Here is a 14314-nt window from a genome sequence, read left to right as displayed (position 1 = left end):
CAAGTTCTGTTCTATGCTCTTTTTACTTGGGAGTAGTAAACTTTAGATTTTCAACAAGGATAGGTACTCTTATATGATTGGTTTGTAAAAGCGTCTCACATACTCAGGAAGGACAAGCATTTCAAATGTTTTCAAAAACAAATCATGTTTCATTTAACACATGTCCCTTTTTATTCATTACCAATTGCAAAGGTCTCGCACACCTTATGATGATGGTTCCACTTAAGACTGACACAGCAAAACAGAGAAAAGTTTGAGACAGACATAGAACCAAGCTGAGGAAAAGCAAAGCAAAACAATCCAAGAGAGAAACATAGCTGCAAGAGGACGGACAGCTAACAACATTCATACGCCAAAAGAAAGACAAAAGAAAAAAAAAAGGATTAACAGGGCAAAACAGCCATCAACTGCTTCAGATATCGAGAGCGAGCCACAAGGTACGTTTCCTTTCTTATTCATAAGGTCTAACATCTCCACCTCAAGTAGCACGAGAAAGGCACTTTACTCCTATCATTTCCACAGAACCATACATTCTTTCTTGTAACCACACATCTCTTTCACCAACATAAGCTGAGTCCTGAATCTATCATCAATAAACAATGGTGATTTGTATGAGTCCCTCAAACATGTGTAACAACGAATTGCAAGACTAGCTCAAGTACAAATAAGAAGAATAACAAACCTGTCAGGTAGGAAGTGCCCCACAAGAAGCCAAGGCCACAAAGACTCCAACTAGAGACTTTAACAGAACAACACTAACCTGAATCATTCCAATTACCTAGATCAACACCATAAGAAAGTTTACAAAGCACGTAATAATGCAAAGCAGCTTTATGTTTTCTCTTACCGTGTTACTCTTCCATTCCGATCTCACACAAAGTGACGACTCAACCAAGTCGACTGTCCTTGATATTGCTCAGGGAGTTGGGCTGATTGATGATTTTGGTTCACAAAGCTGTCTTTCTGAGGGTTCTGAAAATAAGGAAAATCTGCTTGGACCTGTGATGTTGGAATTTGTTTCCCAGGGAACGGGAAATTAGCAGCCCCGTTCATTCCATTGCTGGTACCCATTTGTTCCGATTTAGAAGCATAATTCAAAGAACTGTTGAGTCCAGCGCCTCGAGAAGATTGAGTTTCGTATCCATCCAACCATCTGTAATCATCAACCGCTAGATTGTTCCCGGACATGTCAGAACCAGGTACTGGCTCCTTCTGCAGCTTAGAGGGGACAGTGTTAAACCCAGGCGGAGGGCCAAGATGCCTAAAGGCTCTACTGATTGGATTTTTTCTTGCTAATGAAGATTGGACGCCCAGACCATCAGCAATAACTCCAGATGATGAAACAGTTTCACTTTTGGGTGGAAACACAGCTTCAGAAGTTCGTGACTGAGATGGCATACCACCCATACCATTGACATTGTACGATTGATGGACCGGTAATGAGTGTGCAGGGTGATAGGAAACCCCATGATTTCCTTGTATCTCATTTCTCATCACATGACCATTACCCATCTGAGCAAAACTAGATTGGCTACTAGCAAGAGAAGCAGCTTCTTCTGGTAACCACTTGGTACCACCACCAAGAGAAGCAGATTGTGATTGGACCAATGAAACATGTGAAAGCGGAGCTTGAGTTTGTTGAAAGTGCACAACCCGTGATGGCAGTGGTTGAAGTTGTGCGACCTGTGATTGCATTGGCTGAAGTCGTGCAGCAGCTAATGATTGGGCTGCCTGAGGATTCACTGCCTGTGTCTGAACTTGTTGCAAATGCGAAGCCTGAGACTGGGTTGACGCCTGAAGGAGTCCCAAAAGGTTGGAACCAATAGATGCCGGCACTTGAATACTCGCATTACCTCTAGCTTGCAGAAATTGATTTTCATGAAAAGCTGAATCCAAACCACTCAAAGGTTTTAAGTTCTCCGTAGTGGCAACTTGATCAGGTTTCCTAAAGCCTCCATTAGAAACATACATTTGGTCAGAAGCCTCTTTCCTCTTTTCAGTAACTAGAGGCTTGAAAACAATTACTTCATCATCATCCTCCTCACCCATACAAATCTGTTGATCTTGCTGCATCACTGGTGAGTTATGCTTCACCATTACTTGGTTATCTTGCAAAGCATCAGCTTTAGGTGGGCTTGAATGAGAATCCAGCAAGTCATCTGACGGTTTTCCACCAACAAGAAACTTCTTCTTCTTAGAATCATAATACACATGATTTTGATCAACTTTGATCACACTGGTCAAAGCTTTTCCTGCTGCTAGGATCCTCTTTATACGAGCTTTCTTTTCCTTGGGACCTTCAGTTCCAAAGGAATGTTTCCGTGAGAAGTCGAGAATAGTCTGAGCTGGAAGCAGTGGCAAAAATCCTCTTAGTTCATAGTCCTCCCATAGTGCAAGTCGATTTTCAGTTTCTCTTTCATCATACAAGCTCATGTTTGAAAAGCAAGTCTCGTCTTCAACATCATCAATAAACAGAGGTCCAAGAGATAAGATCTGATTGAAGAAGGTAACACACTGGTTCCAAAATCTATTTCTTACAGTAGTTTGTCTGTCGTCCGGATCACTTCCTAGAGCAATGTCAGGACAGCAGGCCAACCATTCAACAAAAACTAAGACCCCTGGAAGGAAGTAACTTGCCGAAGGATCACGCAGTTGCACACACTGCTCTACTATATGTCCAAGCAACTCAAAACTAGCTGTTAAAGAGTTTCTGGCAGGCTCCACACGCTGTACAATATCTGCATACGACTGACCTTCCGTCTCTTTCTTTGAGTTATGGACGCTAAATATCATGATTGCCACGAGTCTGACAATGAAAAGTGCGCTGTCACTGGCGTCTATTCCCAAACTCAGCTCTTCCATTGAGCCCGAAGAAATTACCTCTCGTAAACTGCTGCTAGTAGAGGTAAGCACATCTAAGAACGTCTCCAGGCTGTCAAAGACAAGTGACACATATAATACCACTAGCAGAACAAGCAACAGAGTCTAGAACAAAATAATTTCAGAATATTTACCTTGTTCGGGTAAAAAGAATCCCGTTGAGACGAACAAATCTAATGCAAAATGCTTTGAGCATCTCCTTTGCACTTGTTACTTGATCCTTCTCAGGACCAGCTACCAAGTTAGCATCTTTAGATGAAGTATCTTCACCTTTACCTCTTCCTTTACCAGTCGGCCTCTTAGATGTGTCTTTAGAAGCCACAAACAATCGGATATAAGTCTGACGATTCTGCTCAACCATACAAAGAGGGAAAGAGACATTATATTCAGATACTAAGAAAATGGAAGAACAATCACTCGAACGCCAAGCCACAAACATAATAAAGAATCAGAAACTTGATAGTTAACCTTTTCAAAAGCAACAATCAAGTTATCACGGGCAGTTGGGAAAGGACTCTCCACAGCCAAACTCCGGAAGTAACGATATGTTAATGCAAACTCATCCGACGAATAAGAAGCAATGATAGCAAGCTGAGACATGAAGATAATATAATCAGACAAACTGTACCACATAGTTGTACCTACAAAAAAAATGACATGAGAAAGAGGGAAAAATAACCTGATGATGTGGGTTTCCACTGCCTGGCCATAGAGAAGCTGCTTGCAAATAGTAACTTGAAGCAGCAGCATACTCTCTGTTCTTGGAATCCCCCTCCCCATACAATCCTTTATACCGAGCCAGATCACCAAGGTATATTAAGCAACGGTGACAAGATACCAAGCCTTTTTTAACTTCTGCTAACTTCTTTCCATCTTTATCAGCCATGTTTTGACTCGCTTGATCCTCAGAAAAATAACCCAAGGGAAGGCCATACTTGGATCTAATTTTTGAGATCAAATCATGGTAAAACCCAGTTGCTTCTGAAAGTAATGTCCTGAACTGCAGCTTCAGTTTTGCAATTTGATCGAGTCTAGAAGGACCCTTGACATTGTGTGCCGCGCTCGAGCTACTAGAATTCAAGAAAGCATTGATGTGTCCTCTAATATTTTCAATCCGTTTGTAATGCAGCTGCCACAGTATAATTTCAATGTTGTGCTGCTCGGAAAAGGCATGATCTTCAAAAAGTATTGCTTCGTAATTCTCACGAATTTGCTGCCACAAATCAGGGTCAAACGGATTTCGATCCTGAACAGCCTTCCAACGCTTGTTTTCTAACACAACAGTCTGCAAAAGTATGCATATATTATTACTAATACTGTAGACCCCAAATAATACAAAGATATAGGCTCAAGTGAAGAGACAAAACGGCCTTATACAACCCCAACAAAGTAAACAAAGAAGACCCGGTATAGCACCCTAAGACTATATTAAATTACTCCAAAAACAAGGATGATTAATATTTAGAGAGTAAAATAAATTCAAGTAGAGAGAGAGAGAGAGAGAGAGAGAGAGAGAGAGAACCTTATCAAATAAGGACTTGGCTCGCTCCCTTGAGGAGGAAGCAGTAGTTTTATCCATCTGCAACATCAAATTAGTCAGTGTTATTTCATATCTAAACCTGCTTATGTAATTTTAAGCTAGGGATAGAAGCCTATAAAACCTATGCTTATATGTACTTACTCTAACACAAACTAAAGAAGAAAAACGAAAAAGAAAAATCAAAATAGCCAAACAAGACAAGGAGCTTAAACAAAACCAATCATCTAAAGGAGCTCAATTCTAAACAAAACAAACAAGTCAAAACATACATGCCTCTCTAATCAGCAATCACGACGATAACCTATTCAAGTCAAACCATGAATTGAGATAAAAACGATTGTGCCAGTGATCAAACGGAGATAATAACAATTCGAAGAGTAAGCAAGTAATCTATACAAACATAATAAAGAACCCCTCTTGAGGTCCTTGTCACAGAATCCTTTTAGCCCAATAAACTATGATCCACAAAAATCGAGAAACGAAATCAAAAGGGAACAATCACAACAACAACAACAAAGAAAACCCTATTCCCTAAGATTTTTAATGTATTAAAACCAAACCACACGATAAGAAGAAAAGAAAAAGAAAAAGAAAAAAGCAAAATCGAATTCTTGTTGAGAGAGGATTAAGAGGGAAGAAACCTAACCGGAATTACCAGATCTGCGAATTGGCTATGCGAGCACAAGCATCGGAAGGAGAGAAAAAAAAAAAAAATCGGTGAAAGGAGAGAGAAACTAGGGTTTTTTTGTTGTTGTTGTTGCGAGAGAGAGAAGAAAAAAAAAAAAAAAAATAGAAGGTGAAGGTTAGAGAGAGAGAGAAACAGTGAATTTATATTATAAAAAAAAAAAAAAGAGAGAGAAGAGGATTGTCCCAAGATTGCCTCGTCGGCTTTGAACGACACGACACCGTCTTAGTGTTTTCTTTTCTTTTCTCAGTCTCTCCCCCATATCAATATTTCTAGAGAGCTTTTTTCTTTTTCTTTTTGGGCAGTCAAAATTTTAGGAATGATTACTTTCTTGTTTTAAAAGATACATTATAAACTACTATGAAAATAGTAGAACTCTTCTCTGTTTAGTGTTTGTAAAAACTGTTCATTGTCTAACTGTTGCAGCGATTAGATTCGTTCGTCCTGAATGATTTATTTACAGTAAGTTATGGTTGTATGTATATTAGACGATAAAAAAAGAAACTATTAGAAACGAATATCTATGCGATACACGCGTTTTTCATATTTTTAAAAAGAAATTCAAAATTTGGCAAGGTTGATTACTTTTAATATCACGTGTTTAAATATATAATCTGATAATTTTGTATTTACTATAAATGGGCATCAATTATCGAACTGAGAAAACTAATTTTCATAGCGCGTGTATGGGCCTAATACACTTAAACTTTTAAGGCCTCTTGCAACTCAAAAAAAAAAAAAATGTAATATTTTAGAATTCACTATTAGGCCATGAATGTTTGCAAGTTTTTAAGGATTATAATTTTGGTTTTTGGTTTTTGTTTTTTAGTTTTTGTGTTAATACTTTTTTAAAAACATAAAAAAATAAAATAAAAAGGAATAAAAAAAATTAAGTTACTTTAGAAAGAGAAAAAATAATGTTATATAGATTTTCTTTGAAAATTAACAAAAACCATTAAAATCTAGATTCCCACTTTTAGTAAAATCACTTTTCTCATAATCTTGATTTGCTATAAAGTGAATTTTTGAAAAAAATAAAACCAAAATCTACAATCATTCAAGGCCTTAATGTAAATTTGATATTTTTGCTTTTATGATTTCTTTGATGTATTTTTCTTAAGATTTTTTTCCTTTTTTTAAGATCTATTTTTTAGGATTTTATGGTTAATTGATTTTAATTATATAGAAAAAATAGACCAAAGAAAAAACTATATTAAAAGCTAGTTTATGTTTAGAATTAAAAATTGGGCTGGCACTTGTCAACTTCTCATACTTTTATGAGATGTCAAATAAAGAAGAAGGTTATTCAACTTTCATACAACCATATCAACCAATGCTGAGGAGGTCGTCAAACAATGGAGAAGATTATTCAACTTTCAAGTTTCAACTCTCACATACAACCAACCAACCTCTGTTTAAGATTTAAGACTTCAAGGGTTAGAAACAGTGGATGATAAGAGTATAATATATTCTGTTATTCTTTTATCTAGATGTGAAACTGTATCATGTCAATACATTATTGTATACAAATGAAAAGTAAGAGACTTTCAGTTAGTTGGCTGGTCAGAAACTCAGAGCACAAAGAGCCGGACGGGGACGCCTTTAAAGTTATCACTTATGAACATAACCAATCACACACAAAAAAAAATGCATTACAAAATACTTTTTATATACACACAAGACAAGACTGTTGCCCAAAAGAATTAAGTAAGATCATTATTGTCTTCTGGGGAAAGAGAAAATGAGCAGAGCGGATGCTAACATCATTAATCAATCACCAAAAGGGATATACAGAACAAACAGTGCCTTTTCTTCTTCTTCTTCTTCTTTTTTCATGTTGTTAGTTCCAAGGTGGAGAAGATGGCCGGTGTATGAAATCTTGTGAAGATGAACCGCCGTAGTTAAGGTCAAGGTTCTGAAGCTGTTCCATGAGCTGTGATCGTCTTTCCTTGAAGAAATCAAGACGAGTTGTTAACTCTACCAGAGCTGCTGATGCAGCGGCTGACGGATGATTAAGCCTCGGGTACTCTGTTATCTGCAAAAACGTTATTTCAAGTATATTAGTGTGTGTTGTCGTTATTTAAGATGTTTCCTCGGAATTTCTAAGAGCGGTCAGCTCCGATTTGCTAAGCGGAGAACCAAGCAATCATGCATGTCTCTGTAGTTACTTATTGTGAACTAATTAACAAACCAGACAACGTTAATCACAGTATTGCACACTATATGGGACTAAAAAGGAAAACGATCTTCCCTGAGTTTCAATCCTGCGAACCAACATTTTGAAGTTTTTAGGAGCAAAAGGTCTTACATCTAATGCTCTTGAAGTCGATGGAACAGATGGAGAATCCATGGTTGAGAACTTGTCCACAGATATCTTTCCAGACTCTTCACTGATTTTAGAGTCAGTCAAACTTGTTGATTCTGATATTTGATTACGAGATGGTTGCCTGCTATTGCCAACCCCAAAAGATCCTGCTCCGTTACTATTTCTCCACTCCGCTCCCAGTACATTCTCCTGCAGGCCAAACAAAAAAGCCTATTGGTTAGATCTAACCTATGAAAGATGATGATCGATGACAGAAACATCAGTAAAAAGTACCTCGTGTCTTTGTTTTCTTTCATGATTTACATAGGCAAGAGTGGAATCAAAATCTTGCTTAAGAAACCTTCTGCAGAAATACATGACATAGTATTAGAGCAGAAACACAGATGTGAACCTATCATATTACAGTACATACAAGATATGCTGTGCAAAAGTTACTTCGAACATAATTTACACAGCTGTACTGAGTCAGAGATTACTACTGGATAAGTTAATCGGAGATACTTGTTAAACATCTTCACTAAGCAAATAACCAAGCCTACAAGCATAAAAGCTTTACAGTACAAAGTTTAAGTCATCACGAAAGATAACTTGGACTTTGAGCTCCTTTGTGTGAGGAAAGTAGAGGGATAGTTATACAACTCACTTTTGAGAATTGTGATTCTGGAGATACTGATGAGTATCGCGCGCATCGGAGAAGGAACCAAAGTGAGTCTGACGTTGCTGGTTAAGCTGATGGTGCAGTTCTGCAACTTTCTGCTTCAGCCTGGCCACATCAGCCTCAGCAAGAGCAATTTCCTCAAGCTCAGCCCTTGTCTTCAAATATATATAATTGGATCGTGAGTATTTTACAAGAACTAATTGTTTTAAAGAAAGATACTATTTCCCTAAATTGTATACTTACTTTCGAATCCACACCATGTGAGCTGAATTGTCCAGAGGACATGCTCAAACCAACCTCCAGTGCTGCTCGGAGATCTCTTTCGGCTTGCAGCTGTTCTTGTAATCTTGACACCTATATAAGTGATCCCCATCAAACCAGAGAAGATTCCTTTGACATTAGGATTAATTGTAGAGAGAAGAGATTCATAAACACTGATAGTTTGATAAAGAAATTATATACATCTTGTTCAAGCGACAAACGACGTTCATGCAGTGCTTGCTTCCTTCTCTCCAAGCTAGCCTGTAATATTGCGTTACCCCTAGCCTATAACAATAATGGTGACCAGTGTTAATGACCTCCGGAAGGCAGAAAATATAAAATTTAGCAGCAGATGATTACCTCTTTTGCAATTCGTTGTCGCAGTTCATTTTTCGTGGTCTCGAGCCTCTGTATAGCAAGCCTACAAACAATCAATGAACCAATTAGCAGTACAAAAACACCAAGCTATCATATTCTCAAATGTCAATCAATTCAAGTCTATACCGAAGAGACAACGTAGTAGTTTACAATGCATATTTAGAAAGAACATATCTACACGCAACGTAAATTTTTGGATAGGTAAATCTCTTAAATTTGCTACTTCATTCCAACAATATAGTCTTCAGTAAGTTGCTGAGACATCAGCCGTGTCCGATAAAGGGATTTTTAGATAAAGTACAGTGTGTAAGTGAATCATGGAAGTATTTCAAGCAAAGTAAATTTTCAAACTTGAAAACATATTGGATAAATAATCACAGTTCTAATGATAATTTACTAAGAAAATCAACGTATGAATACACTAGCTATGTATATATGGCGATGGCGATGGAGAATACACCCAAGAGTTAAAGCCTTACTCGTCTTCTCCTGAAGAATCAAACGATCCATCTGTGGATATCTTTCTGGCCTGAGACAAACAAAAAGAAAATATTATTGATATTATACTACCCACGTTGGTTCATTATCTCTATATGATTCAGCTAAAGTGCGACATTTATAACAAACTGGAGGAAAAGATTTTTGTATCATGCATCGAATGCTACTTGAACTAATGTGCCAAAATCTTCTGCATGTACAGAATCAGAACTATTTGATCAAGATAAGCAAAACATACACTGCCACGACCCCAGAATGTTGCGCGCTTTGCATGAACAGAGGAGGGTGTGCCTTTATTCACGGATTTCTCACTTGATGCTTCAAGACCAGGAGAAGCCAAAGTGTTCCCATGAGTGGGTACATTTAAAACTGTCCCTGATGATTGATAAGACTCACTAACATGTACAATACGTGAGTTTTCTCCGTATTTCGTTGGATTATCACCTATCTGCTCTCCAGTTTGTTGATCCGTGGAGTTGACAAAAGGATTTCTCATAAGATGATCTGTTCGTACGTTTGAATTACATCTTGGACCATTTATGTCTCTTGGTGATTCAATATCAGAGTCATCAGCAACAAATCCCTACAAAGAACAGAAGGTATTCAGCAATCATGAAATAATTATTTCTTCTTAGCTGCGAACTCTAATTCATTAGGAAATAGGGTGGAGATATAATAGCTGAAACCTAACAAACATACCCTAAATTCCTGAATCATACTTCCTAAGTTTAAAAGCATTTCAGTATATCATCAACACTTGCAAATAAATCTTTCATGTAAACTTGGATGGATGCATGAGTATATTGACGGAAGAGAGACTGGACAAAGGAGAAATAACCTTGTATTCATAGAGATCACTGCCTGTGCAACCGCTGCTTTCACTCATTTTTCCGCTCAATGCACGCTCATTATCATCATCTGTCACTTGTTCAACTTCATTATCTGCATTGTGATATTCATTTTTCACGTTGTTGTCATCATCACTCGAATCATCAGGCCCACTATTTCCAATATGTGATTCAGTCGAAATCGAACATCTTTGAATATTTTCTTCCTGAAATTGCAGATAAGCATATAAGACATACAACATTGATTAAGGTTGAATGAAAGGATCTGAGTGCGGCTTACATCAAAAATACTTCCATAATCCTCCAGGAGAACTGTAATGATGGCTTGGGCGTTATTGGCAGCATTAGCAGCAGCAAGAAGCTGAGCAGAATTGTCTTCACCGCTATCAAAATCGTCCTCTAAATCACATTCACCAGCCAGTAGAGGACGTAGAAGCAGAGGAGCCATGCAAGCAGCTACAGCATTTGGGTTCATTCGATTATCGTGGGAATGAGACGAGATAGTATGCATCATTTTCAGAATCCTGAGGGTACAAATAAATTATGTAGGGTTTAAGAAAGCACCTTATAAATGATTTCTCAAGCACTCTTACTCATAAGAACCACAAGAAATTCATCTGGCCAATAGACTCAGACTTGGCAGGAAATAAGTAATCTCAATTTTAACATCTAGTATCTAATATAATCTATAAACTGCTAGCAGAGTGAAATCGACTATTAGCTCAAAACAACCCAAAGGGAGATGTGGAAACATACCGTTGTAGTAGACGTCTATTAGGTTCAGGAAATGTTTCCGCTATCGCAGAGCGCAATGAACTAATGCGAGCCTCCTTAGACTCGATTCCTGATCCAGCAAACCAATTAATAGGACGTTAACTTTACAAAAGTTCAGTCAGATCTCCACATATTCTTTAACAGCAGACCCATGAATATACACACACACACCATTCTGCATGTTTACAACTATGAATTTATCAGAAGGAAGGAGAAGAGGGTAAGGGAACTCACTGTAAGCTTCCAGCAGGGCAGTACAACAAGATGCTGAAACCGGAGAAGAAGGCAACTCCCTCAATACATGCTGCATGTGAAATGAGACTGCCTTAGTATTGTTCCAATGCACAGACTATCAGAATAAGAAGTTGAGGAGAAACTACCTTAATGCAGTCTCCAACAACATGCGGATCTTCATCCAAAGTGAACTCCGTTTTGCCTAGGTATTATTTGGAGTGGAAGAGGGAAAAAATGTAAATTGTGTATTGAAGAGAGTACATGTCAGGGAAGTCTAAGAATATATAATATATTAGCTTAACAAGATGTGTTAAACTTAATCCAGAGAGAAATCAGTTAGCAGATTATAGGTACCCTGTTCATATTCTTGAACTCTACGTTCCACCTCCTCCACATCAGCGGACTGTCTTAGTATTCCTTCAATTTTAGTTCCTGAGAAAACAAAAGAGGACGACGAAAGGAAACAAAAAAAAAACAGTTATAAGACAAATGCATTCAAAGAAGAGAAATACATCAGATTTCAACTATTGCAGGAAATCGTTCAACAGACTGAAATAGAATCATGGAAGTAAGTAAAATTTTCACTGAACTGAATATTTTCCACGTATTAAGTACCCTGATAAAAATATGGAACATTTTAATCTAAAAGTGCATGACTGCATGCCCCAGCAAAATCATTTAGGAAAGACCAGGTAATCAATAAAGCTTGGTGATAGCTATCAATATTTTCCTAAGAACTTACCATACTTCTCAATAAACTGTAGAGCTTTCTCAAGGAATGATGGGCTTCCATCAATATCTTCAAGAGCAAGTAAGATTGGTCTTCCAACAACCAAGGATTTTAATGGACGCTTATCCCGCCCTAACAATTATGGACAATAAAGGTAGAATGACGCATAGATAATAAAAGTCAACTATTAAGGCAGAAATATACATAAGCATGATAAGGCATAATTATGTATTACGACGCTTAGGCCAAAGCTGTAAGATGGAGAAAATAATTGAGGAAAGAAACCTTCGATAGCCTCATTCGATTCAGCACGGAATATTCCATTTTGACCCATGATGAGTGCTGCATTAGGGGCGTGTGCAAGAGCCTGCTCAAGCGCAGTTTTCCACTCGTACAAATCTTCAAATGTCTCAGCCTGCATCATCCAAGTTGGTCACAAGAAGAAATATAACACTAGTACAAAGATCATCTAAAGGGCAATCACAATGCAGTAATATGTTCTTATAGTAGACATCTAGAAAATAAATCAAATTTGCTGCTGGAAATAATATGGCAAATCTAAAAGCACCTTAAGAGTGAAAGCTCTCCCATCACGCCCATCTGGAAATAATACCGTCAACAATTTTTTATCCTCTCTTACCACAACACTGAAAACAAAAATCACAGTAAGTTGAGTTCCATGAACTTTTCTAATGGACTAGCAATATTCAGCATACCTTCCAGAGTTATTCAAGTCGATGCCACCCAGGGTTAAGTTAACTTCACCACCCTTCTGTGGTAGTGCACCCTGTGAAAATTTCGTTAAATAGCTCAATATATACGATTATCAAGAATCTTATCATACATTAACAAAATAAGTCAATACACAGATCAAAATCAACTGTAGAAAGAGGGAGTATGATTGTGAATACTAACAGGGTCATTTTTGAAGAAGACCAAAGAAGTACGTGTGAGGATGAACCAGCGTTTCTTCCAAGATGTCCAACCCAATCCTATTGAGCAGAATACCACAATAATATGTTCAATGGAATATGATATCACAATAGCACCAAGAAATGGTCAAGCTGAACAAACACAGTGAAATGAGACAATATTAATTGAAAATAGGGAGGCCAAAATGTCACAAGGATACCTTTAGATGATATGAAAAGTGGACCACTCTTAAAAACCTGTAAAATAATTGTGAGTTCCATAATATTAGTAACAATCATCAGTTTGGTGTTCAAACTTATATTTCGAAAACTAGAGAAAATAGATATTTGCAAAGTAAAGTCAATTAAATTGCTGTAATCGTTTCAGTTCATATTACGCAAATATCAACGAATCAAAACCGAGCATGCTACGCATTCAACCAGTTGACACCCTTATATATATGTCCTGTAAGTTACTTCTACCTAATTGAGAAACCCCTTCCTTAGATATTGTTCTGTTGCAGCTTCATCCATGAGTAAGACCACTGATCTGCCATCTCAGTTTATTTACAGTCATAGCCTCTTCCAGTTCAAACAAAAATTACTAAGGAAGCATCTTTCATTCAATCAAGCTTCTCTTTTCTTTTACTATGGAAATGCACTCAACACAGATACTATACCTCACGTGAGCACCGATAGTTAAAGTCTTTTTGTTAAAAGCACAAGAGCTATTCCAAGGAAAATTACGCACTTAGGAATACAAGAAACAGCTTGTGTCACAACTAATCAATGGCCCTAATGTATTGGGAGACTCCTAGAACAACCACTGCCATATAAATACGGAAAAAGAAAACTACAAAACTCCAATTTTATATAATTTATAGCAATGATTTTCATACTTTTGCCTATTTTTAGCAATCAATTCGAGCGTCCCTGATGTGCAAAATTCAAAAAACAACTAAAACCTGGAAACACACTACTGCAAGTAAAATTCTGAATTCACTCCCTACAAGAAACCTCCATTACCGTATTAGAAGCTGCACCTCGGGGCCGCTCCAAAGCCGCTAAAGAAGCCTCCATTGCCTCAACAGCATAATCTCAGATCCAGCCTCGATACGAAACCCAGCCACAATTCGATAAAACAAAAAAAAAGCCGAAACACTAGGGTTTCAATTTCAAACTCCTTCGATGCAAACAGTAGAAAGCGACAACAGAAACAAACAAAATTCACCAAAATCCAAATCTTCTCCTCTCTCCTCACAATTGGAAGAACACACACTTCAACGAACCAACAACACCATTAAAGCCGTCGTCGCAGAGTTATCTCTCTGGTTTCTTCCGTCGTCCTCGAGATGTAGCTTAGCTAGAGAGGAAAAAAAAAAAAAAAAAGGGGGAAATTGCTTTCCACCTACTTCTGCTGTGTTATGAGAGAGAGAGAGAGAGAGAGAGAGAGAGAGGGTGTGGATGGGTCATGAGTGTCGGAGAAGTCACGGGTCGGGTCTTGTTAAACTTAATTTTTTCCCTTTTTTTAAATGAATCCAACCAATTACGGTTTTCCACGTCAGCAACAGCTGGTATGATCCTGCTCCAC

The 14314-nt window shown here is 37.7% G+C and overlaps 2 protein-coding genes across 7 annotated transcripts; both read right to left on the bottom strand.

The window, feature by feature from the left end:
* Positions 1–147: 147 nt before the first annotated feature.
* On the bottom strand, positions 148–5464 carry LOC109131777 (nonsense-mediated mRNA decay factor SMG7-like). Of its 4 annotated transcripts, none has more exons than XM_087462250.1 (8): positions 5067–5464; positions 4403–4459; positions 3560–4165; positions 3349–3471; positions 3015–3229; positions 848–2932; positions 683–760; positions 148–583 (listed from the first exon to the last, which is right to left on the bottom strand). In XM_087462250.1, exons 2-6 carry the CDS (start codon positions 4457–4459, stop codon positions 871–873), a joined length of 3063 nt encoding a protein of 1020 aa, XP_087318376.1. In that variant the 5' UTR covers positions 5067–5464; the 3' UTR covers positions 148–583; positions 683–760; positions 848–870. The 4 variants fall into 4 exon arrangements, with proteins under 4 accessions (XP_087318376.1, XP_087318378.1, XP_087318377.1 ...); XM_087462252.1 differs by having other exon boundaries at positions 148–577; positions 5067–5412; XM_087462251.1 differs by having other exon boundaries at positions 5076–5326.
* Positions 5465–6700: 1236 nt separating this feature from the next.
* Positions 6701–14226, bottom strand: LOC104706263 (rho GTPase-activating protein 7). 3 transcript variants are annotated; one of them, XM_087461627.1, is made up of 22 exons: positions 13750–14226; positions 12945–12981; positions 12728–12804; positions 12529–12599; positions 12381–12459; positions 12098–12227; positions 11825–11944; positions 11437–11514; positions 11229–11284; positions 11083–11152; positions 10831–10918; positions 10355–10598; positions 10065–10280; positions 9465–9809; positions 9208–9257; positions 8711–8771; positions 8552–8635; positions 8333–8443; positions 8075–8244; positions 7705–7774; positions 7414–7620; positions 6701–7140 (listed from the first exon to the last, which is right to left on the bottom strand). In XM_087461627.1, exons 1-22 carry the CDS (start codon positions 13801–13803, stop codon positions 6946–6948), a joined length of 2613 nt encoding a protein of 870 aa, XP_087317753.1. In that variant the 5' UTR covers positions 13804–14226; the 3' UTR covers positions 6701–6945. The 3 variants fall into 3 exon arrangements, with proteins under 3 accessions (XP_087317753.1, XP_087317754.1, XP_087317755.1); XM_087461628.1 differs by having other exon boundaries at positions 7705–7771; positions 13750–14219; XM_087461629.1 differs by having other exon boundaries at positions 13207–14200.
* Between the last annotated feature and the right edge of the window lie 88 nt (positions 14227–14314).

This window comes from Camelina sativa, chromosome 8, assembly GCF_030686135.1.
Source record: "Camelina sativa cultivar CO46 ecotype springtype chromosome 8, ASM3068613v1".
Classification (NCBI taxonomy): Eukaryota; Viridiplantae; Streptophyta; class Magnoliopsida; order Brassicales; family Brassicaceae; genus Camelina; species Camelina sativa.
The sequence above is the reverse complement of the archived record's forward strand: the minus strand, read 5'-3'. Positions and strand labels throughout refer to the sequence as shown.